The sequence below is a fragment of the Pelophylax lessonae genome, assembly GCF_965119305.1.
Source record: "Pelophylax lessonae genome assembly, chromosome: 6".
NCBI lineage: Eukaryota > Metazoa > Chordata > Amphibia > Anura > Ranidae > Pelophylax > Pelophylax lessonae.
In genome coordinates this window covers 952,720-978,937 of record NC_138773.1, presented here as the reverse complement: position 1 = coordinate 978,937, position 26,218 = coordinate 952,720, and the positions used below count along the sequence as shown (strand labels likewise).

At 55.8% G+C, this 26,218-nt stretch overlaps 1 protein-coding gene across 1 annotated transcript in view; it reads left to right on the top strand.

The window, feature by feature from the left end:
• The window catches only part of PUS3 (pseudouridine synthase 3), a 48,780-nt gene extending 23,456 nt beyond the window's left edge, over positions 1-25,324 (top strand). The window contains exon 5 of the mRNA XM_082260956.1: positions 24,986-25,324. Coding sequence (XP_082117082.1) covers positions 24,986-25,266 — 281 coding nt within the window. The 3' untranslated portion in view covers positions 25,267-25,324. The remainder of the gene's footprint in view (positions 1-24,985) is intronic.
• The last annotated feature ends 894 nt before the right edge of the window (positions 25,325-26,218 follow it).

The window sequence follows — 26,218 nt, the reverse complement described above, 5'->3', positions numbered from 1 at the left end:
AGGAGGCCATGAAGGAGGAGGGAGAAGGAGGCCATGAAGGAGGAGGGAGAAGGATGCCATGAAGAGGAGGGCGAAGGAGGCCATGAAGGAGGAGGGAGAAGGATGCCATGGAGGAGGAGGGAGAAGGATGCCATAGAGGAGGAGGGAGAAGGAGGCCATGAAGGAGGAGGGAGAAGGAGGCCATGAAGGAGGAGGGAGAAGGAGGCCATGAAGGAGGAGGGAGAAGGAGGCCATGAAGGAGGAGGGAGAAGGAGGCCATGAAGGAGGAGGGAGAAGGAGGCGATGAAGGAGGAGGGAGAAGGAGGCGATGAAGGAGGAGGGAGAAGGAGGCGATGAAGGAGGAGGGAGAAGAATGTCTTGGAGGAGGAGGGGTAAGGAGGCCATGGAGGAGGAGGGAGAAGGAGGCCATTGGTGGAGGAGGGAGAAGGATGCCATGAAGGAGGAGGGAGAAGGAGGCCATGGAGGAGGAGGGAGAAGGAGGCCATGGAGGAGGAGGGAGAAGGAGGCCATGGAGGAGGAGGGAGAAGGAGGCGATGAAGGAGGAGGGAGAAGGAGGCGATGAAGGAGGAGGGAGAAGGAGGCCATGAAGGAATAGGGAGAAGGATGCCATGGAGGAGGAGGGAGAAGGAGGCCATGAAGGAGGAGGGAGAAGGATGCCATGGAGGAGGAGGGAGAAGGAGGCCATGGAGGAGGAGGGAGAAGGAGGCCATGAAGAGGAGGGCGAAGGAGGCCATGAAGAGGAGGGAGAAAGAGGCCATGAAGGAGGCCATGGAGGAGGAGGGAGAAGGAGGCCATGAAGGAGGAGGGAGAAGGAGGCCATGAAGGAGGCCATGGAGGAGGAGGGAGAAGGAGGCCATGAAGGAGGAGGGAGAAGGAGGCCATGAAGGAGGAGGGAGAAGGAGGCCATGAAGGAGGAGGGAGAAGGAGGCCATGAAGGAGGAGGGAGAAGGAGGCCATGAAGGAGGAGGGAGAAGGAGGCCATGAAGGAGGAGGGAGAAGGAGGCCATGGAGGAGGAGGGAGAAGGAGGCCATGGAGGAGGAGGGAGAAGGAGGCCATGGAGGAGGAGGGCAAAGGATGCCATGGAGGAGGAGGGCAAAGGATGCCATGGAGGAGGAGGGCAAAGGATGCCATGGAGGAGGAGGGCGAAGGATGCCATGAAGGAGGAGGGCGAAGGAGGCCATGAAGAGGAGGGAGAAGGAGGCCATGAAGAGGAGGGAGAAGGAGGCCATGAAGGAGGAGGGAGAAGGAGGCCATGAAGAGGAGGGAGAAGGAGGCCATGAAGGAGGAGGGAGAAGGAGGCCATAAAAGAGGAGGGAGAAGGAGGCCATGGAGGAGGAGGGAGAAGGATGCCATGGAGGAGGAGGGAGAAGGAGGCCATGAAGGAGGAGGGAGAAGGAGGCCATGAAGGAGGAGGGAGAAGGAGGCCATGGAGGAGGAGGGAGAAGGAGGCCATGAAGGAGGCCATGAAGGAGGAGGGAGAAGGAGGCCATGGAGGAGGAGGGAGAAGGAGGCCATGGAGGAGGAGGGAGAAGGAGGCCATGAAGGAGGAGGGAGAAGTAGGCCATGAAGGAGGAGGGAGAAGGAGGCCATGAAGGAGGAGGGAGAAGGAGGCCATGAAGGAGGAGGGAGAAGGAGGCCATGAAGGAGGAGGGAGAAGGAGGCCATGAAGGAGGAGGGAGAAGGATGCCATGGAGTAGGAGGGAGAAGGAGGCCATGAAGGAGGAAGGAGAAGGAGGCCATGAAGGAGGAGGGAGAAGGAGGCCATGAAGGAGGAGGGAGAAGGATGCCATGGAGGAGGAGGGAGAAGGAGGCCATGGAGGAGGAGGGAGAAGGATGCCATGGAGGAGGAGGGAGAAGGAGGCCATGAAGAGGAGGGAGAAGGAGGCCATGGAGGAGGAGGGAGAAGGAGGCCATGAAGGAGGAGGGAGAAGGAGGCGATGAAGGAGGAGGGAGAAGGAGGCGATGAAGGAGGAGGGAGAAGGAGGCCATGGAGGAGGAGGGAGAAGGAGGCCATGAAGGAGGAGGGAGAAGGAGGCCATGAAGGAGGAGGGAGAAGGAGGCCATGAAGGAGGAGGGAGAAGGAGGCCATGAAGGAGGAGGGAGAAGGAGGCCATGAAGGAGGAGGGAGAAGGAGGCCATGAAGGAGGAGGGAGAAGGAGGCCATGGAGGAGGAGGGAGAAGGAGGCCATGGAGGAGGAGGGAGAAGGAGGCCATGGAGGAGGAGGGAGAAGGAGGCCATGGAGGAGGAGGGAGAAGGAGGCCATGGAGGAGGAGGGAGAAGGAGGCCATGGAGGAGGAGGGAGAAGGAGGCCATGGAGGAGGAGGGAGAAGGAGGCCATGGAGGAGGAGGGAGAAGGAGGCCATGGAGGAGGAGGGAGAAGGAGGCCATGAAGAGGAGGGCGAAGGAGGCCATGAAGAGGAGGGAGAAAGAGGCCATGAAGGAGGCCATGGAGGAGGAGGGAGAAGGAGGGCATTGGTGGAGGAGGGAGAAGGAGGCCATGAAGGAGGAGGGAGAAGGATGCCATGGAGGAGGAGGGAGAAGGATGCCATAGAGGAGGAGGGAGAAGGAGGCCATGAAGGAGGAGGGAGAAGGAGGCCATGAAGGAGGAGGGAGAAGGAGGCCATGAAGGAGGAGGGAGAAGGAGGCCATGGAGGAGGAGGGAGAAGGAGGCCATGAAGGAGGAGGGAGAAGGAGGCCATGAAGGAGGAGGGAGAAGGAGGCCATGGAGGAGGAGGGAGAAGGAGGCCATGGAGGAGGAGGGAGAAGGAGGCCATGAAGGAGGAGGGAGAAGGAGGCCATGAAGGAGGAGGGAGAAGGAGGCCATGAAGGAGGAGGGAGAAGGATGCCATGGAGGAGGAGGGAGAAGGATGCCATGGAGGAGGAGGGAGAAGGAGGCCATGGAGGAGGAGGGAGAAGGAGGCCATGGAGGAGGAGGGAGAAGGAGGCCATGGAGGAGGAGGGAGAAGGAGGCCATGGAGGAGGAGGGAGAAGGAGGCCATGGAGGAGGAGGGAGAAGGAGGCCATGAAGAGGAGGGCGAAGGAGGCCATGAAGAGGAGGGAGAAAGAGGCCATGAAGGAGGCCATGGAGGAGGAGGGAGAAGGAGGGCATGAAGGAGGAGGGAGAAGGATGCCATGGAGGAGGAGGGAGAAGGATGCCATGGAGGAGGAGGGAGAAGGAGGCCATGAAGAGGAGGGAGAAGGAGGCCATGGAGGAGGAGGGAGAAGGAGGCCATGGAGGAGGAGGGAGAAGGAGGCCATGGAGGAGGAGGGAGAAGGAGGCCATGAAGGAGGAGGGAGAAGGAGGCCATGAAGGAGGAGGGAGAAGGAGGCCATGAAGGAGGAGGGAGAAGGAGGCCATGAAGGAGGAGGGAGAAGGAGGCCATGAAGTGGAGGGAGAAGGAGGCCATGAAGGAGGAGGGAGAAGGAGGCCATGGAGGAGGAGGGAGAAGGAGGCCATGGAAGAGGAGGGAGAAGGAGGCCATGAAGGAGGAGGGAGAAGGATGCCATGGAGGAGGAGGGAGAAGGAGGCCATGAAGGAGGAGGGAGAAGGAGGCCATGAAGGAGGAGGGAGAAGGAGGAGGGAGAAGGAGGCCATGAAGGAGGAGGGAGAAGGATGTCATGGAGGAGGGAGAAGGAAGTCATGGAGGAGGAGGGAGAAGGAGGCCATTGGTGGAGGAGGGAGAAGGAGGCGATGAAGGAGGAGGGAGAAGGAGGCCATGGAGGAGGAGGGAGAAGGAGGCGATGAAGGAGGAGGGAGAAGGAGGCGATGAAGGAGGAGGGAGAAGGAGGCGATGGAGGAGGGAGAAGGAGGCCATGAAGGAGGAGGGAGAAGGAGGCCATGAAGGAGGAGGGAGAAGGAGGCCATGAAGGAGGAGGGAGAAGGAGGCCATGGAGGAGGAGGGAGAAGGATGCCATGGAGGAGGAGGGAGAAGGAGGCCATGGAGGAGGAGGGAGAAGGATGCCATGAAGGAGGAGGGAGAAGGAGGCCATGAAGGAGGAAGGAGAAGGAGGCCATGAAGGAGGAGGGAGGAGGAGGCCATGGAGGAGGAGGGAGAAGGAGGCCATGAAGGAGGAGGGAGAAGGAGGCCATGAAGGAGGAGGGAGAAGGAGGCCATGAAGGAGGAGGGAGAAGGAGGCCATGGAGGAGGAGGGAGAAGGAGGCCATGGAAGAGGAGGGAGAAGGATGCCATAGAGGAGGAGGGAGAAGGAGGCCATGAAGGAGGAGGGAGAAGGAGGCCATGAAGGAGGAGGGAGAAGGAGGCCATGAAGGAGGAGGGAGAAGGAGGCCATGAAGGAGGAGGGAGAAGGAGGCCATGAAGGAGGAGGGAGAAGGAGGCCATGAAGGAGGAGGGAGAAGGAGGCCATGGAGGAGGAGGGAGAAGGAGGCCATGGAGGAGGAGGGAGAAGGAGGCCCTGAAGGAGGAGGGAGAAGGAGGCCATGAAGGAGGAGGGAGAAGGAGGCCATGAAGGAGGAGGGAGAAGGAGGCCATGAAGGAGGAGGGAGAAGGGGGCCATGAAGGAGGAGGGAGAAGGAGGCCATGAAGGAGAAGGAGGCCATGAAGGAGGAGGGAGAAGGAGGCCATGAAGGAGGAGGGAGAAGGATGCCATGAAGAAGGAGGGAGAAGGAGGCCATGAAGGAGGAGGGAGAAGGAGGCCATGAAGGAGGAGGGAGAAGGGGGCCATGAAGGAGGAGGGAGAAGGAGGCCATGAAGGAGGAGGGAGAAGGATGCCATGGAGTAGGAGGGAGAAGGAGGCCATGAAGGAGGAGGGAGAAGGATGTCATGCAGAAGGAAGGATGTCATGGAGGAGGAGGAGGGAGAAGGAAGGATGTCATGGAGGAGGAGGAGGGAGAAGGATGTCATGGAGGAGGGAGAGGGAGAAGGAAGGATGTCATGGAGGAGGAGGAGGGAGAAGGAAGGATGTCATGGAGGAGGAGGAGGGAGAAGGAAGGATGTCATGGAGGAGGGAGAAGGAAGGATGTCATGGAGGAGGGAGAAGGAAGGATGTCGAGGAGGAGGAGGAGGGAGAAGGAAGGATGTCATGGAGGAGGAGGAGGGAGAAGGAAGGATGTCATGGAGGAGGAGGAGGGAGAAGGAAGGATGTCATGGAGGAGGAGGAGGGAGAAGGAAGGATGTCATGGAGGAGGAGGAGGGAGAAGGAATGATGTCATGGAGGAGGAGGAGGGAGAAGGAATGATGTCATGGAGGAGGAGGGAGGGAGAAGGAAGGATGTCATGGAGGAGGGAGAAGGAAGGATGTCATGGAGGAGGAGGAGGGAGAAGGAAGGATGTCATGGAGGAGGGAGAAGGAATGATGTCATGGAGGAGGAGGAGGGAGAAGGAAGAATGTCATGGAGGAGGAGGAGGAGGGAGAAGGAAGGATGTCATGGAGGAGGGAGAAGGAATGATGTCATGGAGGAGGAGGAGGGAGAAGGAAGGATGTCATGGAGGAGGAGGAGGGAGAAGGAAGGATGTCATGGAGGAGGAGGAGGGAGAAGGAATGATGTCATGGAGGAGGAGGAGGGAGAAGGAAGGATGTCATGGAGGAGGAGGAGGGAGAAGGAATGATGTCATGGAGGAGGAGGAGGGAGAAGGAATGATGTCATGGAGGAGGAGGGAGGGAGAAGGAAGGATGTCATGGAGGAGGAGGAGGGAGAAGGAAGGATGTCATGGAGGAGGAGGAGGGAGAAGGAATGATGTCATGGAGGAGGAGGGAGGGAGAAGGAAGGATGTCATGGAGGAGGGAGAAGGAATGATGTCATGGAGGAGGAGGAGGGAGAAGGAAGGATGTCATGGAGGAGGAGGGAGGGAGAAGGAAGGATGTCATGGAGGAGGAGGAGGGAGAAGGAATGATGTCATGGAGGAGGAGGAGGGAGAAGGAATGATGTCATGGAGGAGGAGGGAGGGAGAAGGAAGGATGTCATGGAGGAGGAGGAGGGAGAAGGAAGGATGTCATGGAGGAGGAGGAGGGAGAAGGAAGGATGTCATGGAGGAGGGAGAAGGAAGGATGTCATGGAGGAGGAGGAGGGAGAAGGAATGATGTCATGGAGGAGGAGGGAGGGAGAAGGAAGGATGTCATGGAGGAGGAGGAGGGAGAAGGAAGGATGTCATGGAGGAGGAGGAGGGAGAAGGAAGGATGTCATGGAGGAGGAGGAGGGAGAAGGAAGGATGTCATGGAGGAGGAGGGAGGGAGAAGGAAGGATGTCATGGAGGAGGAGGGAGGGAGAAGGAAGGATGTCATGGAGGAGGAGGAGGGAGAAGGAAGGATGTCATGGAGGAGGAGGGAGGGAGAAGGAAGGATGTCATGGAGGAGGGAGAAGGAATGATGTCATGGAGGAGGAGGGAGGGAGAAGGAAGGATGTCATGGAGGAGGAGGAGGGAGAAGGAAGGATGTCATGGAGGAGGAGGAGGGAGAAGGAAGGATGTCATGGAGGAGGAGGAGGGAGAAGGAAGGATGTCATGGAGGAGGAGGAGGGAGAAGGAAGGATGTCATGGAGGAGGAGGGAGGGAGAAGGAAGGATGTCATGGAGGAGGAGGGAGAAGGAAGGATGTCATGGAGGAGGAGGAGGGAGAAGGAAGGATGTCATGGAGGAGGAGGAGGGAGAAGGAAGGATGTCATGGAGGAGGGAGAGGGAGAAGGAAGGATGTCATGGAGGAGGGAGAAGGAAGAATGTCATGGAGGAGGGAGAAGGAAGGATGTCATGGAGGATGAGGAGGGAGAAGGAAGGATGTCATGGAGGAGGGAGGGAGAAGGAAGGATGTCATGGAGGAGGGAGAAGGAAGGATGTCATGGAGGAGGGAGAAGGAAGGATGTCGAGGAGGAGGGAGAAGGAAGGATGTCATGGAGGAGGAGGAGGGAGAAGGAAGGATGTCATGGAGGAGGAGGAGGGAGAAGGAAGGATGTCATGGAGGAGGAGGGAGGGAGAAGGAAGGATGTCATGGAGGAGGAAGAAGGAAGGATGTCATGGAGGAGGAGGAGGGAGAAGGAATGATGTCATGGAGGAGGGAGGGAGAAGGAAGGATGTCATGGAGGAGGGAAAGGAAGGATGTCATGGAGGAGGAGGAGGGAGAAGGAAGGATGTCATGGAGGAGGAGGGAGGGAGAAGGAAGGATGTCATGGAGGAGGAGGAGGGAGAAGGAAGGATGTCATGGAGGAGGGAGAAGGAAGGATGTCATGGAGGAGGGAGAAGGAAGGATGTCATGGAGGAGGAGGAGGGAGAAGGAAGGATGTCATGGAGGAGGGGAGAAGGAAGGATGTCATGGAGGAGGGAGAAGGAAGGATGTCATGGAGGAGGAGGAGGGAGAAGGAAGGATGTCATGGAGGAGGAGGAGGGAGAAGGAAGGATGTCATGGAGGAGGGAGAGGGAGAAGGAAGGATGTCATGGAGGAGGGAGAAGGAAGGATGTCATGGAGGAGGAGGAGGGAGAAGGAAGGATGTCATGGAGGAGGGAGAAGGAAGGATGTCATGGAGGAGGAGGGAGAAGGAAGGATGTCGAGGAGGAGGGAGAAGGAATGATGTCATGGAGGAGGGAGAAGGAAGGATGTCATGGAGGAGGAGGAGGGAGAAGGAAGGATGTCATGGAGGAGGGAGAAGGAATGATGTCATGGAGGAGGAGGAGGGAGAAGGAAGGATGTCATGGAGGAGGAGGAGGGAGAAGGAAGGATGTCATGGAGGAGGAGGGAGGGAGAAGGAAGGATGTCATGGAGGAGGAGGAGGGAGAAGGAAGGATGTCATGGAGGAGGAGGAGGGAGAAGGAAGGATGTCATGGAGGAGGAGGGAGGGAGAAGGAAGGATGTCATGGAGGAGGAGGAGGGAGAAGGAATGATGTCATGGAGGAGGAGGAGGGAGAAGGAAGGATGTCATGGAGGAGGGAGAAGGAAGGATGTCATGGAGGAGGAGGAGGGAGAAGGAATGATGTCATGGAGGAGGAGGGAGGGAGAAGGAAGGATGTCATGGAGGAGGAGGAGGGAGAAGGAAGGATGTCATGGAGGAGGAGGAGGGAGAAGGAATGATGTCATGGAGGAGGAGGGAGGGAGAAGGAAGGATGTCATGGAGGAGGAGGAGGGAGAAGGAAGGATGTCATGGAGGAGGAGGAGGGAGAAGGAATGATGTCATGGAGGAGGAGGGAGGGAGAAGGAAGGATGTCATGGAGGAGGGAGAAGAAGGATGTCATGGAGGAGGGAGAAGGAATGATGTCATGGAGGAGGAGGAGGGAGAAGGAATGATGTCATGGAGGAGGAGGGAGGGAGAAGGAAGGATGTCATGGAGGAGGAGGAGGGAGAAGGAAGGATGTCATGGAGGAGGAGGGAGGGAGAAGGAATGATGTCATGGAGGAGGAGGAGGGAGAAGGAAGGATGTCATGGAGGAGGAGGGAGGGAGAAGGAAGGATGTCATGGAGGAGGGAGAAGGAAGGATGTCATGGAGGAGGAGGAGGGAGAAGGAAGGATGTCATGGAGGAGGAGGAGGGAGAAGGAATGATGTCATGGAGGAGGAGGGAGGGAGAAGGAAGGATGTCATGGAGGAGGAGGAGGGAGAAGGAAGGATGTCATGGAGGAGGAGGAGGGAGAAGGAAGGATGTCATGGAGGAGGGAGAAGGAAGGATGTCATGGAGGAGGGAGGAGGGAGAAGGAAGAATGTCATGGAGGAGGAGGAGGGAGAAAGAAGGATGTCATGGAGGAGGGAGAAGGAAGGATGTCATGGAGGAGGAGGAGGGAGAAGGAAGGATGTCATGGAGGAGGAGGGAGGGAGAAGGAATGATGTCATGGAGGAGGAGGAGGGAGAAGGAAGGATGTCATGGAGGAGGAGGAGGGAGAAGGAAGGATGTCATGGAGGAGGAGGAGGGAGAAGGAATGATGTCATGGAGGAGGAGGGAGGGAGAAGGAAGGATGTCATGGAGGAGGAGGAGGAGAAGGAAGGATGTCATGGAGGAGGAGGAGGGAGAAGGAATGATGTCATGGAGGAGGAGGGAGGGAGAAGGAAGGATGTCATGGAGGAGGAGGGAGAAGGAAGGATGTCATGGAGGAGGAGGAGGGAGAAGGAATGATGTCATGGAGGAGGAGGGAGGGAGAAGGAAGGATGTCATGGAGGAGGAGGAGGGAGAAGGAAGGATGTCATGGAGGAGGAGGAGGGAGAAGGAAGGATGTCATGGAGGAGGAGGAGGGAGAAGGAAGGATGTCATGGAGGAGGAGGGAGGGAGAAGGAAGGATGTCATGGAGGAGGAGGGAGGGAGAAGGAAGGATGTCATGGAGGAGGAGGAGGGAGAAGGAAGGATGTCATGGAGGAGGAGGGAGGGAGAAGGAAGGATGTCATGGAGGAGGGAGAAGGAATGATGTCATGGAGGAGGAGGGAGGGAGAAGGAAGGATGTCATGGAGGAGGAGGAGGGAGAAGGAAGGATGTCATGGAGGAGGAGGGAGAAGGAAGGATGTCATGGAGGAGGAGGAGGGAGAAGGAAGGATGTCATGGAGGAGGAGGAGGGAGAAGGAAGGATGTCATGGAGGAGGAGGGAGGGAGAAGGAAGGATGTCATGGAGGAGGAGGAGGGAGAAGGAAGGATGTCATGGAGGAGGAGGGAGGGAGAAGGAAGGATGTCATGGAGGAGGGAGGGAGAAGGAAGGATGTCATGGAGGAGGAGGAGGGAGAAGGCAAGGATGTCATGGAGGAGGAGGAGGGAGAAGGAAGGATGTCATGGAGGAGGAGGGAGGGAGAAGGAAGGATGTCATGGAGGAGGAGGAGGGAGAAGGAAGGATGTCATGGAGGAGGAGGGAGGGAGAAGGAAGGATGTCATGGAGGAGGGAGAAGGAATGATGTCATGGAGGAGGAGGGAGGGAGAAGGAAGGATGTCATGGAGGAGGAGGAGGGAGAAGGAAGGATGTCATGGAGGAGGAGGAGGGAGAAGGAAGGATGTCATGGAGGAGGAGGAGGGAGAAGGAAGGATGTCATGGAGGAGGAGGAGGGAGAAGGAAGGATGTCATGGAGGAGGAGGGAGGGAGAAGGAAGGATGTCATGGAGGAGGAGGAGGGAGAAGGAAGGATGTCATGGAGGAGGAGGAGGGAGAAGGAAGGATGTCATGGAGGAGGGAGGAGGGAGAAGGAAGGATGTCATGGAGGAGGAGGAGGGAGAAGGAAGGATGTCATAGAGGAGGAGGAGGGAGAAGGAAGGATGTCATGGAGGAGGAGGAGGGAGAAGGAAGGATGTCATGGAGGAGGGAGAAGGAAGGATGTCATGGAGGAGGGAGAAGGAAGGATGTCATGGAGGAGGGGAGAAGGAAGGATGTCATGGAGGAGGGAGGAGGGAGAAGGAAGGATGTCATGGAGGAGGGAGAAGGAATGATGTCATGGAGGAGGGAGGAGGGAGAAGGAAGAATGTCATGGAGGAGGAGGAGGGAGAAAGAAGGATGTCATGGAGGAGGGAGAAGGAAGGATGTCATGGAGGAGGAGGAGGGAGAAGGAAGGATGTCATGGAGGAGGAGGAGGAGGGAGAAGGAAGGATGTCATGGAGGAGGGAGAAGGAAGGATGTCATGGAGGAGGAGGAGGGAGAAGGAAGGATGTCATGGAGGAGGAGGAGGGAGAAGGAATGATGTCATGGAGGAGGAGGGAGGGAGAAGGAAGGATGTCATGGAGGAGGAGGAGGGAGAAGGAAGGATGTCATGGAGGAGGAGGAGGGAGAAGGAATGATGTCATGGAGGAGGAGGGAGGGAGAAGGAAGGATGTCATGGAGGAGGAGGAGGGAGAAGGAAGGATGTCATGGAGGAGGAGGAGGGAGAAGGAATGATGTCATGGAGGAGGAGGGAGGGAGAAGGAAGGATGTCATGGAGGAGGAGGAGGGAGAAGGAAGGATGTCATGGAGGAGGAGGAGGGAGAAGGAAGGATGTCATGGAGGAGGAGGGAGGGAGAAGGAAGGATGTCATGGAGGAGGAGGAGGGAGAAGGAAGGATGTCATGGAGGAGGAGGAGGGAGAAGGAAGGATGTCATGGAGGAGGGAGAAGGAATGATGTCATGGAGGAGGAGGGAGGGAGAAGGAAGGATGTCATGGAGGAGGAGGAGGGAGAAGGAAGGATGTCATGGAGGAGGAGGAGGGAGAAGGAAGGATGTCATGGAGGAGGAGGAGGGAGAAGGAAGGATGTCATGGAGGAGGAGGAGGGAGAAGGAAGGATGTCATGGAGGAGGAGGAGGGAGAAGGAAGGATGTCATGGAGGAGGAGGAGGGAGAAGGAAGGATGTCATGGAGGAGGAGGAGGGAGAAGGAAGGATGTCATGGAGGAGGGAGGGAGAAGGAAGGATGTCATGGAGGAGGAGGGAGGAGAAGCAAGGATGTCATGGAGGAGGAGGAGGGAGAAGGAAGGATGTCATGGAGGAGGAGGAGGGAGGAAGGATGTCATGGAGGAGGGAGAAGGAATGATGTCATGGAGGAGGGAGGAGGGAGAAGGAAGAATGTCATGGAGGAGGAGGAGGGAGAAGAAGGATGTCATGGAGGAGGGAGAAGGAAGGATGTCATGGAGGAGGAGGAGGGAGAAGGAAGGATGTCATGGAGGAGGAGGAGGAGGGAGAAGGAAGGATGTCATGGAGGAGGGAGAAGGAAGGATGTCATGGAGGAGGAGGAGGGAGAAGGAAGGATGTCATGGAGGAGGTGGGAGGGAGAAGGAAGGATGTCATGGAGGAGGGAGAAGGAAGGATGTCATGGAGGAGGAGGAGGGAGAAGGAAGGATGTCATGGAGGAGGAGGAGGGAGAAGGAAGGATGTCATGGAGGAGGAGGAGGAGGGAGAAGGAAGGATGTCATGGAGGAGGGAGAAGGAAGGATGTCATGGAGGAGGGAGAAGGAAGGATGTCATGGAGGAGGAGGAGGGAGAAGGAAGGATGTCATGGAGGAGGAGGGAGGGAGAAGGAAGGATGTCATGGAGGAGGAGGGAGAAGGAAGGATGTCGAGGAGGAGGAGGGAGAAGGAAGGATGTCATGGAGGAGGAGGAGGGAGAAGGAAGGATGTCATGGAGGAGGAGGAGGGAGAAGGAAGGATGTCATGGAGGAGGGAGAGGGAGAAGGAAGGATGTCATGGAGGATGAGGAGGGAGAAGGAAGGATGTCATGGAGGATGAGGAGGGAGAAGGAAGGATGTCATGGAGGAGGGAGGGAGAAGGAAGGATGTCATGGAGGAGGGAGAAGGAAGAATGTCATGGAGGAGGGAGAAGGAAGGATGTCATGGAGGAGGGAGAAGGAAGGATGTCATGGAGGAGGGAGAAGGAAGGATGTCGAGGAGGAGGGAGAAGGAAGGATGTCATGGAGGAGGAGGAGGGAGAAGGAAGGATGTCATGGAGGAGGAGGAGGGAGAAGGAAGGATGTCATGGAGGAGGAGGGAGGGAGAAGGAAGGATGTCATGGAGGAGGAAGAAGGAAGGATGTCATGGAGGAGGAGGGAGAAAGAAGGATGTCATGGAGGAGGAGGAGGGAGAAGGAATGATGTCATGGAGGAGGAGGGAGGGAGAAGGAAGGATGTCATGGAGGAGGGAGGGAGAAGGAAGGATGTCATGGAGGAGGGAGAGGGAGAAGGAAGGATGTCATGGAGGAGGGAGAAGGAAGGATGTCATGGAGGAGGAGGAGGGAGAAGGAAGGATGTCATGGAGGAGGGAGAAGGAAGGATGTCATGGAGGAGGAGGGAGAAGGAAGGATGTCGAGGAGGAGGGAGAAGGAAGGATGTCATGGAGGAGGAGGAGGGAGAAGGAAGGATGTCATGGAGGAGGAGGAGGGAGAAGGAAGGATGTCATGGAGGAGGAGGAGGGAGAAGGAAGGATGTCATGTAGGAGGGAGAAGGAATGATGTCATGGAGGAGGAGGAGGGAGAAGGAAGGATGTCATGGAGGAGGAGGAGGGAGAAGGAAGCATGTCATGGAGGAGGGAGAAGGAATGATGTCATGGAGGAGGGAGGAGGGAGAAGGAAGGATGTCATGGAGGAGGAGGAGGGAGAAGGAAGCATGTCATGGAGGAGGGAGAAGGAATGATGTCATGGAGGAGGAGGAGGGAGAAGGAAGGATGTCATGGAGGAGGAGGAGGGAGAAGGAAGGATGTCATGGAGGAGGAGGAGGGAGAAGGAATGATGTCATGGAGGAGGAGGAGGGAGAAGGAAGGATGTCATGGAGGAGGAGGAGGGAGAAGGAAGGATGTCATGGAGGAGGGAGAAGGAATGATGTCATGGAGGAGGAGGAGAAGGAAGGATGTCATGGAGGAGGAGGAGGGAGAAGGAAGGATGTCATGGAGGAGGGAGAAGGAATGATGTCATGGAGGAGGAGGAGGGAGAAGGAAGGATGTCATGGAGGAGGAGGAGGGAGAAGGAAGGATGTCATGGAGGAGGGAGAAGGAATGATGTCATGGAGGAGGAGGAGGGAGAAGGAAGGATGTCATGGAGGAGGAGGAGGGAGAAGGAAGGATGTCATGGAGGAGGGAGAAGGAATGATGTCATGGAGGAGGAGGAGGGAGAAGGAAGGATGTCATGGAGGAGGAGGAGGGAGAAGGAAGGATGTCATGGAGGAGGAGGAGGGAGAAGGAATGATGTCATGGAGGAGGAGGGAGGGAGAAGGAAGGATGTCATGGAGGAGGAGGAGGGAGAAGGAAGGATGTCATGGAGGAGGAGGAGGGAGAAGGAATGATGTCATGGAGGAGGAGGGAGGGAGAAGGAAGGATGTCATGGAGGAGGAGGAGGGAGAAGGAAGGATGTCATGGAGGAGGAGGAGGGAGAAGGAATGATGTCATGGAGGAGGAGGGAGGGAGAAGGAAGGATGTCATGGAGGAGGGAGAAGGAATGATGTCATGGAGGAGGAGGAGGGAGAAGGAATGATGTCATGGAGGAGGAGGAGGGAGAAGGAATGATGTCATGGAGGAGGAGGGAGGGAGAAGGAAGGATGTCATGGAGGAGGAGGGAGGGAGAAGGAAGGATGTCATGGAGGAGGAGGAGGGAGAAGGAATGATGTCATGGAGGAGGAGGGAGGGAGAAGGAAGGATGTCATGGAGGAGGAGGAGGGAAAAGGAAGGATGTCATGGAGGAGGAGGAGGGAGAAGGAAGGATGTCATGGAGGAGGGAGAAGGAAGGATGTCATGGAGGAGGAGGAGGGAGAAGGAATGATGTCATGGAGGAGGAGGGAGGGAGAAGGAAGGATGTCATGGAGGAGGAGGAGGGAGAAGGAAGGATGTCATGGAGGAGGAGGAGGGAGAAGGAAGGATGTCATGGAGGAGGGAGGGAGAAGGAAGGATGTCATGGAGGAGGAGGGAGGGAGAAGCAAGGATGTCATGGAGGAGGAGGAGGGAGAAGGAAGGATGTCATGGAGGAGGGAGAAGGAAGGATGTCATGGAGGAGGAGGGAGAGGGAGAAGGAAGGATGTCATGGAGGAGGGAGAAGGAAGGATGTCATGGAGGAGGAGGAGGGAGAAGGAAGGATGTCATGGAGGAGGGAGAAGGAATGATGTCATGGAGGAGGGAGGAGGGAGAAGGAAGGATGTCATGGAGGAGGAGGAGGGAGAAGGAAGGATGTCATGGAGGAGGGAGAAGGAATGATGTCATGGAGGAGGGAGGAGGGAGAAGGAAGGATGTCATGGAGGAGGAGGAGGGAGAAGGAAGGATGTCATGGAGGAGGGAGAAGGAAGGATGTCATGGAGGAGGAGGAGGGAGAAGGAAGGATGTCATGGAGGAGGAGGAGGGAGAAGGAAGGATGTCATGGAGGAGGAGGGAGGGAGAAGGAAGGATGTCATGGAGGAGGAGGGGGGAGAAGGAAGGATGTCATGGAGGAGGAGGAGGGAGAAGGAAGGATGTCATGGAGGAGGAGGAGGGAGAAGGAAGGATGTCATGGAGGAGGAGGAGGGAGAAGGAAGGATGTCATGGAGGAGGGAGAGGGAGAAGGAAGGATGTCATGGAGGATGAGGAGGGAGAAGGAAGGATGTCATGGAGGATGAGGAGGGAGAAGGAAGGATGTCATGGAGGAGGGAGGGAGAAGGAAGGATGTCATGGAGGAGGGAGAAGGAAGAATGTCATGGAGGAGGGAGAAGGAAGGATGTCATGGAGGATGAGGAGGGAGAAGGAAGGATGTCATGGAGGAGGAGGAGGGAGAAGGAAGGATGTCATGGAGGAGGGAGAAGGAAGGATGTCATGGAGGAGGGAGGGAGGGAGAAGGAAGGATGTCATGGAGGAGGGAGAAGGAAGGATGTCATGGAGGAGGAGGAGGGAGAAGGAATGATGTCATGGAGGAGGAGGAGGGAGAAGGAAGGATGTCATGGAGGAGGGAGAAGGAAGGATGTCATGGAGGAGGGAGGAGGAAGGATGTCATGGAGGAGGAGGAGGAGGGAGAAGGAAGGATGTCATGGAGGAGGAGGAGGGAGAAGGAAGGATGTCATGGAGGAGGGAGAAGGAAGGATGTCATGGAGGAGGGAGGAGGAAGGATGTCATGGAGGAGGAGGAGGAGGGAGAAGGAAGGATGTCATGGAGGAGGAGGGAGAGGGAGAAGGAAGGATGTCATGGAGGAGGGAGAAGGAAGGATGTCATGGAGGAGGGAGAAGGATGGATGTCATGGAGGAGGAGGAGGGAGAAGGAAGGATGTCATGGAGGAGGGAGAAGGAAGGATGTCATGGAGGAGGGAGGAGGGAGAAGGAAGGATGTCATGGAGGAGGAGGAGGAGGGAGAAGGAAGGATGTCATGGAGGAGGGAGAAGGAAGGATGTCATGGAGGAGGGAGAAGGAAGGATGTCATGGAGGAGGGAGAAGGAAGGATGTCATGGAGGAGGGAGAGGGAGAAGGAAGGATGTCATGGAGGAGGGAGGGAGAAGGAAGGATGTCATGGAGGAGGGAGAAGGAAGGATGTCATGGAGGAGGAGGGAGGGAGAAGGAAGGATGCCATGGAGGAGGAGGAGGGAGAAGGAAGGATGTCATGGAGGAGGAGGAGGGAGAAGGAAGGATGTCATGGAGGAGGAGGGAGAGAGAAGGAAGGATGTCATGGAGGAGGAGGAGGGAGAAGGAAGGATGTCATGGAGGAGGAGGGAGGGAGAAGGAAGGATGTCATGGAGGAGGAGGGAGGGAGAAGGAAGGATGTCATGGAGGAGGAGGGAGGGAGAAGCAAGGATGTCATGGAGGAGGAGGAGGGAGAAGGAAGGATGTCATGGAGGAGGAGGGAGGGAGAAGGAATGATGTCATAGAGGAGGAGGAGGGAGAAGGAAGGATGTCATGGAGGAGGAGGAGGGAGAAGGAAGGATGTCATGGAGGAGGAGGAGGGAGAAGGAAGGATGTCATGGAGGAGGAGGAGGGAGAAGGAAGGATGTCATGGAGGAGGAGGGAGAAGGAAGGATGTCATGGAGGAGGAGGAGGGAGAAGGAAGGATGTCATGGAGGAGGAGGGAGGGAGAAGGAAGGATGTCATGGAGGAGGAGGAGGGAGAAGGAAGGATGTCATGGAGGAGGAGGAGGGAGAAGGAAGGATGTCATGGAGGAGGGAGAAGGAAGGATGTCATGGAGGAGGAGGGAGAAGGAAGGATGTCATGGAGGAGGAGGGAGAAGGAAGGATGTCATGGAGGAGGGAGAAGGAAGGATGTCATGGAGGAGGGAGAAGGAAGGATGTCATGGAGGAGGGAGAAGGAAGGATGTCATGGAGGAGGAGGAGGGAGAAGGAAGGATGTCATGGAGGAGGGAGAAGGAATGATGTCATGGAGGAGGAGGAGGGAGAAGGAAGGATGTCATGGAGGAGGGAGAAGGAAGGATGTCATGGAGGAGGGAGAAGGAAGGATGTCATGGAGGAGGAGGAGGAGGGAGAAGGAAGGATGTCATGGAGGAGGGAGAAGGAATGATGTCATGGAGGAGGAGGAAGGAGAAGGAAGGATGTCATGGAGGAGGGAGAAGGAAGGATGTCATGGAGGAGGGAGAAGGAAGGATGTCATGGAGGAGGAGGGAGAAGGAAGGATGTCATGGAGGAGGAGGGAGGGAGAAGGAAGGATGTCATGGAGGAGGGAGAAGGAAGGATGTCATGGAGGAGGAGGAGGGAGAAGGAAGGATGTCATGGAGGAGGAGGGAGGGAGAAGGAAGGATGTCATGGAGGAGGAGGGAGGGAGAAGGAAGGATGTCATGGAGGAGGAGGAGGGAGAAGGAAGGATGTCATGGAGGAGGAGGAGGGAGAAGGAAGGATGTCATGGAGGAGGAGGGAGGGAGAAGGAAGGATGTCATGGAGGAGGGAGAAGGAAGGATGTCGAGGAGGAGGAGGAGGGAGAAGGAAGGATGTCATGGAGGAGGAGGGAGGGAGAAGGAAGGATGTCATGGAGGAGGAGGGAGAAGGAAGGATGTCATGGAGGAGGAGGAGGGAGAAGGAAGGATGTCATGGAGGAGGAGGAGGGAGAAGGAATGATGTCATGGAGGAGGAGGGAGGGAGAAGGAAGGATGTCATGGAGGAGGAGGAGGGAGAAGGAAGGATGTCATGGAGGAGGAGGAGGGAGAAGGAAGGATGTCATGGAGGAGGAGGAGGGAGAAGGAAGGATGTCATGGAGGAGGGAGAAGGAAGGATGTCATGGAGGAGGAGGGAGAAGGAAGGATGTCATGGAGGAGGAGGGAGGGAGAAGGAAGGATGTCATGGAGGAGGAGGAGGAGGGAGAAGGAAGGATGTCATGGAGGAGGGAGGAGGAAGGATGTCATGGAGGAGGAGGAGGAGGGAGAAGGAAGGATGTCATGGAGGAGGGAGAAGGAAGGATGTCATGGAGGAGGGAGAAGGAAGGATGTCATGGAGGAGGAGGGAGAAGGAAGGATGTCATGGAGGAGGAGGGAGAAGGAAGGATGTCATGGAGGAGGGAGAAGGAAGGATGTCATGGAGGAGGGAGAAGGAAGGATGTCATGGAGGAGGAGGAGGGAGAAGGAAGGATGTCATGGAGGAGGGAGAAGGAATGATGTCATGGAGGAGGAGGAGGGAGAAGGAAGGATGTCATGGAGGAGGGAGAAGGAAGGATGTCATGGAGGAGGGAGAAGGAAGGATGTCATGGAGGAGGAGGAGGAGGGAGAAGGAAGGATGTCATGGAGGAGGGAGAAGGAATGATGTCATGGAGGAGGAGGAAGGAGAAGGAAGGATGTCATGGAGGAGGGAGAAGGAAGGATGTCATGGAGGAGGGAGAAGGAAGGATGTCATGGAGGAGGAGGGAGAAGGAAGGATGTCATGGAGGAGGAGGGAGGGAGAAGGAAGGATGTCATGGAGGAGGGAGAAGGAAGGATGTCATGGAGGAGGAGGAGGGAGAAGGAAGGATGTCATGGAGGAGGAGGGAGGGAGAAGGAAGGATGTCATGGAGGAGGAGGGAGGGAGAAGGAAGGATGTCATGGAGGAGGAGGAGGGAGAAGGAAGGATGTCATGGAGGAGGAGGAGGGAGAAGGAAGGATGTCATGGAGGAGGAGGGAGGGAGAAGGAAGGATGTCATGGAGGAGGGAGAAGGAAGGATGTCATGGAGGAGGAGGGAGAAGGAAGGATGTCATGGAGGAGGAGGAGGGAGAAGGAAGGATGTCATGGAGGAGGAGGGAGGGAGAAGGAAGGATGTCATGGAGGAGGAGGGAGAAGGAAGGATGTCATGGAGGAGGAGGAGGGAGAAGGAAGGATGTCATGGAGGAGGAGGAGGGAGAAGGAATGATGTCATGGAGGAGGAGGGAGGGAGAAGGAAGGATGTCATGGAGGAGGAGGAGGGAGAAGGAAGGATGTCATGGAGGAGGAGGAGGGAGAAGGAAGGATGTCATGGAGGAGGAGGAGGGAGAAGGAAGGATGTCATGGAGGAGGGAGAAGGAAGGATGTCATGGAGGAGGAGGAAGGAGAAGGAAGGATGTCATGGAGGAGGGAGAAGGAATGATGTCATGGAGGAGGAGGAGGGAGAAGGAAGGATGTCATGGAGGAGGAGGGAGGGAGAAGGAAGGATGTCATGGAGGAGGGAGAAGGAAGGATGTCATGGAGGAGGAGGAGGGAGAAGGAAGGATGTCATGGAGGAGGAGGGAGGGAGAAGGAAGGATGTCATGGAGGAGGAGGGAGGGAGAAGGAAGGATGTCATGGAGGAGGAGGAGGGAGAAGGAAGGATGTCATGGAGGAGGAGGAGGGAGAAGGAAGGATGTCATGGAGGAGGAGGGAGGGAGAAGGAAGGATGTCATGGAGGAGGAGGGAGAAGGAAGGATGTCATGGAGGAGGAGGAGGGAGAAGGAAGGATGTCATGGAGGAGGCGGAGGGAGAAGGAAGGATGTCATGGAGGAGGAGGGAGGGAGAAGGAAGGATGTCATGGAGGAGGAGGGAGAAGGAAGGATGTCATGGAGGAGGAGGAGGGAGAAGGAAGGATGTCATGGAGGAGGAGGAGGGAGAAGGAATGATGTCATGGAGGAGGAGGGAGGGAGAAGGAAGGATGTCATGGAGGAGGAGGAGGGAGAAGGAAGGATGTCATGGAGGAGGAGGAGGGAGAAGGAAGGATGTCATGGAGGAGGAGGAGGGAGAAGGAAGGATGTCATGGAGGAGGAGGGAGGGAGAAGGAATGATGTCATGGAGGAGGAGGAGGGAGAAGGAATGATGTCATGGAGGAGGAGGGAGAAGGAAGGATGTCATGGAGGAGGAGGAGGGAGAAGGAATGATGTCATGGAGGAGGAGGAGGGAGAAGGAAGGATGTCATGGAGGAGGAGGGAGAAGGAAGGATGTCATGGAGGAGGAGGAGGGAGAAGGAATGATGTCATGGAGGAGGAGGAGGGAGAAGGAAGGATGTCATGGAGGAGGAGGGAGGGAGAAGGAAGGATGTCATGGAGGAGGGAGAAGGAAGGATGTCATGGAGGAGGAGGAGGGAGAAGGAAGGATGTCATGGAGGAGGAGGGAGGGAGAAGGAAGGATGTCATGGAGGAGGAGGGAGGGAGAAGGAAGGATGTCATGGAGGAGGAGGAGGGAGAAGGAAGGATGTCATGGAGGAGGAGGAGGGAGAAGGAAGGATGTCATGGAGGAGGAGGGAGGGAGAAGGAAGGATGTCATGGAGGAGGAGGGAGAAGGAAGGATGTCATGGAGGAGGAGGAGGGAGAAGGAAGGATGTCATGGAGGAGGAGGAGGGAGAAGGAAGGATGTCATGGAGGAGGAGGGAGGGAGAAGGAAGGATGTCATGGAGGAGGAGGGAGAAGGAAGGATGTCATGGAGGAGGAGGAGGGAGAAGGAAGGATGTCATGGAGGAGGAGGAGGGAGAAGGAATGATGTCATGGAGGAGGAGGGAGGGAGAAGGAAGGATGTCATGGAGGAGGAGGAGGGAGAAGGAAGGATGTCATGGAGGAGGAGGAGGGAGAAGGAAGGATGTCATGGAGGAGGAGGAGGGAGAAGGAAGGATGTCATGGAGGAGGAGGGAGGGAGAAGGAAGGATGTCATGGAGGAGGAGGAGGGAGAAGGAATGATGTCATGGAGGAGGAGGAGGGAGAAGGAAGGATGTCATGGAGGAGGAGGAGGGAGAAGGAAGGATGTCATGGAGGAGGAGGAGGGAGAAGGAAGGATGTCATGGAGGAGGAGGAGGGAGAAGGAAGGATGTCATGGAGGAGGGAGAAGGAAGGATGTCATGGAGGAGGAGGAGGAGGGAGAGGGAGACCACTCTTGGCAGGCAGGAAATATGGGCGTGGCACACAATGAAGGGGTGTCTCCACCAGGAAGAGGAAATCTTCATCCCGGGGAACCAGAACAGTGCACATTATCAGAATATTGTAAAACTTTATTGTATAAAGACAAGATTACAGGAGGTTTCCCCAGACCAGGTCAGGATTCTGTGCCCTTGAGTTGGCATGAAAGATGGGAGTGGCCTTTATTTATGGCCCGCCTCAACTTATACTATGCCCATCTTTCCAAGACAGGAGCCTGTGCTGTGGAGACAGGGGAGTGGTCAGGGATTATGCCCCGCCTACTCTAATAATTTGCCTCTCCTTCCTGACCGCAAAAGTTAAAAAAGCTATAAATAAAAAGAAAAGCTTTTCAAAAATATAAAAATGAGGAACACTATCATCGATTAATTGTTACAAATAATAGAACAGAATATGTAAGGAAATCAGGGAGGCAAAAATCCAAAATAAACGACCGATTGGAAAAGATATTCGGACAAACCCCAAAAAATTCTTCAGATATATTATTAGTAAAGAGGTGAGGACTGAGCATGGAGGCTCTTTATATAATAATCAGGAGGGGTGACTGAGGACAAAGAGAAGGAAGAGATGAAATACTTTCTTCAGCTCTGTATATACAGAGGAGCATGGGGGAGGGGCTCATCACCATAATGGGGGTGGTAGTGACACAGCCCCAAACGATCCACAATGGCTCACAAGTGATCTGGTGCAGATATATGTAGACAGAATAAAGGGGAATAAAGCGCCTGGACCAGATGGCTCCACCCCCGCATCCTAAAAGAATATTACTACATGATCAGCCAATGACTGCCAATCACATGATTTATACAGAGGCGGTATTCGGTGTAAGGAGAAATAAAAAAGCCGATCACCGGCTTCTGTCAGAGGGACATCTGTCCCAAACACCGAGAGCCACTGCCACCTCATCTGTGCCCACCAGTGCCACTTACCAGTGCCACCTACCAGTGCTTATCAGTGCCACCTCATCTGTGCCCACCAGTGCCACCTACCAGTGCCACCTCATCTGTGCTTACCAGTGCCACCTCATCTGTGCCCTCCAGTGCCACCTCATCTGTGCCTACCACTGCCACCTCATCTGTGCCCACCAGTGCCACCTCATCTGTGCCTACCACTGCCACCTCATCTGTGCCTACCAGTGCCACCTCATCTGTGCCCACCAGTGCCACCTACCAGTGCCACCTCATCTGTGCCCACCAGTGCCACCTACCAGTGCCACCTCATCTGTGCCCACCAGTGCCACCTCATCTATGCCTACCAGTGCCACTTACCAGTGCCACCTCATCTGTGCTCACCAGTGCCACCTCATCTATGCCTACCAGTGCCACTTACCAGTGCTTACCAGTGCCACCTCATCTGTGCCCACAGTGCTTACCAGTGCTTCCTCATCTGTGCCACCTACCAGTGCTTATCAGTGCCACCTACCAGTGCTACCTCATCTGTGCCACCTACCAGTGCTTACCAGTGCTACCTCATCTGTGCCACCTACCAGTGCTTATCAGTGCCGCTTACCAGTGCTACCTCATCTGTGCCACCTATCAGTGCTTATCAGTGCCACCTCATCTGTGCTTACCAGTGCCACCTCATCTGTGCCCACCAGTGCTTACCAGTGCCACCTCATCTGTGCCCACCAGTACTTACCAGTGCTACCTCATCTGTGCCACCTACCAGTGCTTATCAGTGCCACCTACCAGTGCTACCTCATCTGTGCCACCTACCAGTGCTTACCAGTGCCACCTCATCTGTGCCCACAGTGCTTACCAGTGCTTCCTCATCTGTGCCACCTACCAGTGCTTATCAGTGCCACCTACCAGTGCTACCTCATCTGTGCCACCTATCAGTGCTTATCAGTGCCACCTCATCTGTGCTTACCAGTGCCACCTCATCTGTGCCCACCAGTGCTTACCAGTGCCACCTCATCTGTGCCCACCAGTACTTACCAGTGCTACCTCATCTGTGCCCACCCGTGCCACCTACCAGTGCTTATCAGTGCCACCTCATCTGTGCCCACTTGTGCTTACCAGTGCCCCCTATTAGTGCCGCCTCATCTGTGCCCACCAGTGTCACCCACCAGTGCCGCCTCATCTGTGCCCACCAGTGCCACCTCATCTGTGCCCACCAGTGCTTACCAGTGCTACCTCATCTGTGCCACCTACCAGTGCTTATCAGTGCCACCTCATCTGTGCCCACTTGTGCTTACCAGTGCCACCTACCAGTGCCCCCTATTAGTGCCGCCTCATCTGTGCCCACCAGTGTCACCTACCAGTGCCGCCTCATCTGTGCCCACCAGTGCCACCTCATCTGTGCCCACCAGTGCTACCTCATCTGTGCCACCTACCAGTGCTTATAGGTGCCACCTCATCTGTGCTTACCAGTGCTACCTCATCTGTGCCACCTACCAGTGCTTATAGGTGCCACCTCATCTGTGCTTATCAGTGCTACCTCATCTGTGCCCACTTGTGCTTACCAGTGCCACCTACCAGTGCCGCCTCATCTGTGCCCACCAGTGTCACCTACCAGTGCCACCTCATCTGTGCCCACCAGTGCTACCTCATCTGTGCCACCTACCAGTGCTTATAGGTGCCACCTCATCTGTGCCCACCAGTGCCACCTCATCTGTGCCACCTACCAGTGCTTATCAGTGCCACCTCATCTGTGCCAACTTGTGCTTACCAGTGCCCCCTATTAGTGCCGCCTCATCTGTGCCCACCAGTGCCACCTATCAGTGCAAGTCAGTGATGCCCACCAGTGCCAATCAGTACTGCCTATCAGTGAACATCAATAAAGGAGAAGAATTACCTCTTGCAAAATTTTACAAGAAACTATGAAAACAAATTTTCGGTCTTTTTTTTAGCAAAACATAAACCTCCCCTCCCCCCCCCTCCCCCCCCCCGAGGTGATTAAATAACACCAAAAGAAATCTCTATTTGTGTGAAAAAAATGATAAAAATGTCATATGGATACAGTGTTGCATGACTGCATAATTGTCATTCAAAGTATGACAGCGCTGATAGCTGAACATTGTCCTGGGCACTAGGGGGAGGGGAATGGTTGAATCATTAGCTGGTGTAGATTGTATGGGAACACGAGTCGGAGGATGGGAATCTCATTGCAGGTAATGATATGCTACACATTACCATCCCCCATCCTCTCATCATTGGGTGGGGAGACGCTTAGAAACAAAGCAACCAATGGGAAAGTGAAAAGATGGCCGCTCCTGTAGAATGTATTGAAGTCTCTGTAGCGGTGATCTTTGCGGCTCTGGTGGAGTCCCGGGCGGCGAGGATTGTGACCCTCCCCCCATCTATAGCGGGTGCCGCTGTATATAAACGCATTGCACCCTTATCCGGATATCTCCAGGCCGGAGCCCACACCCAGCAATTCTATATCTGGTAGCCCTAAGCCATCTGGTGAGTGCTCCCCTTATTACAGGGGGAGTGGCCCTATGCCATCTGGTGAGTGCCTCCCATATTACAGGGGGAGTGACCCTAAGCCATCTGGTGAGTGCCTCCCATATTACAGGGGGAGTGACCCTATGCCATCTGGTGAGTGCCTCCCATATTACAGGGGGAGTGACCCTAAGCCATCTGGTGAGTGCTCCCCATATTAGAGGGAGTGTCCCTAAGCCATCTGGTGAGTGCTCCCCATATTAGAGGGAGTGTCCCTAAGCCATCTGGTGAGTGCTCCCCATATTACAGGGGGAGTGTCCCTAAGCCATCTGGTGAGTAGCCCCCTATGTTACAGGGGGAGTGGCCCTAAGCCATCTGGTGAGTGCCCCCCATATTACAGTGGGAGTGGCCCCCCATATTACAGGGGGAGGAGCACTAACTAACACACAAGTGGCCTATCACAGGATATTCACTGACCGCTATTAGCAGCACGGATCGATTTATTTTCATGTATTTGGGGTTTGTTGGTTTTTTTATGTGGATACAGGTTTGGTTTAACAGCTAGCGCCTCAATATAGGATTTATGCCCCGCCTCCTTTATTCCTCTGCTCCTCCTTCCAGGTCTGGAGAGAGGGGAGTGGTCAGAATTTCCACCCTGCCTCTTCTAATCTGCTCCTCCTTCCAGGTCTGGCGAAAGGGGAGTGGTCAGGATTTCTGCCCCGCCTCTTCTAATCTGCTCCTCCTTCCAGGTCTGGAGAGAGAAATGGTCAGGATTTGTGCCCCGCCTCCTCTAATCTTGTTGTTCTCCTTCCAGGTCTGGGGAGGGGAGTGTGCAGATGCCCCGCCTCCTCTAATCTTGTTGTTCTCCTTCCAGGTCTGGGGAGGGGAGTGTGCAGATGCCCCGCCTCCTCTAATCTTGTTGTTCTCCTTCCAGGTCTGGGAGTGTGCAGATGCCCCGCCTCCTCTAATCTTGTGCTCCTCCTTTTAGGTGAGGATCCGGTGGCGTGGAGTCAGCATGGGACGGAGGTGGTGAGTCACAGCAGCGGCCTATTGGAAGGGGTAAGCGCCCGCACCTACACTCCGCTGATGAAGAGGGCGCTGTGTCAGGGTCTGGAGGAGAGAGTGCAGCACTACATCAAACGTGGAAGGCTGATAGCGCCCCCTGGAGGAAATATACGTCAGAATATGAAGGGGACACAAGAGGGCGCTGAGGAAACCAATGAGAATATGAAGAGAGCGCGGATCAGCGCAGGGGAGGAGCCAGTATAGCAGAGGACCGCCCACTCAGAGATGTCACCAATGGAAGCTGGGCGGAGACTTTTCTTTTATCGTCAGAGTATATGACCAGCTAAATGCAGCTTTAATCAGAAGCTTCTCACATGGAGAGCCACCGGGAGGAGGGGGAGGGGTTTTATTTTCTGTAATAAATGATGAAATTTCCATCAGATGAGCCTCACTGTCATTCCTTACAGGAGGGTGGAGCTACAATGTAGAAGGGTGGAGTCAGGATATAGCATAGAAAAGGGTATAGAAGGGTGAAGTCAGGGTATAGAATGGAGGTAGAAGGGTGGAGTAGGGGTATGGAATGGAGGTGAAAGGGTAGAGTCGGAGTAAAGAATGGGGGGTGGGGTAGAAGGGTGGAGTCAGGGGGTGGGGGTAGAAGGGTGGTGTCGGGGTATAGAATGGTGGTGGAGTCTGGGTATGGGATGGGGGTAGAAGGGTGGAGTCAGGGCATGGAGTGGGGGTAGGAAGGTGGAGTCAGGATATATAATGGGGGTGGAGTCTGGGTATGGGATGGGGGTAGAAGGGTGGAGTCAGGGCATGGAGAGGGGGTAGGAGGGTGGAGTCAGGATATATAATGGGGGTGGGGTATGGGATGGGGGTAGAAGGGTGGAGTCAGGGCATGGAGTGGGGGTAGGAGGGTGGAGTCAGGATATATAATGGGGGTGGAGTCTGGGTATGGGATGGGGGTAGAAGGGTGGAGTCAGGGCATGGAGTGGGGGTAGGAGGGTGGAGTCAGGATATATAATGGGGGTGGGGTCTGGGTATGGGATGGGGGTAGAAGGGTGGAGTCAGGGCATGGAGTGGGGGTAGGGGGGTGGAGTCAGGATATATAATGGGGGTGGAGTCTGGGTATGGGATGGGGGTAGAAGGGTGGAGTCAGGGCATGGAGTGGGGGTAGGAGGGTGGAGTCAGGATATATAATGGGGGTGGAGTCTGG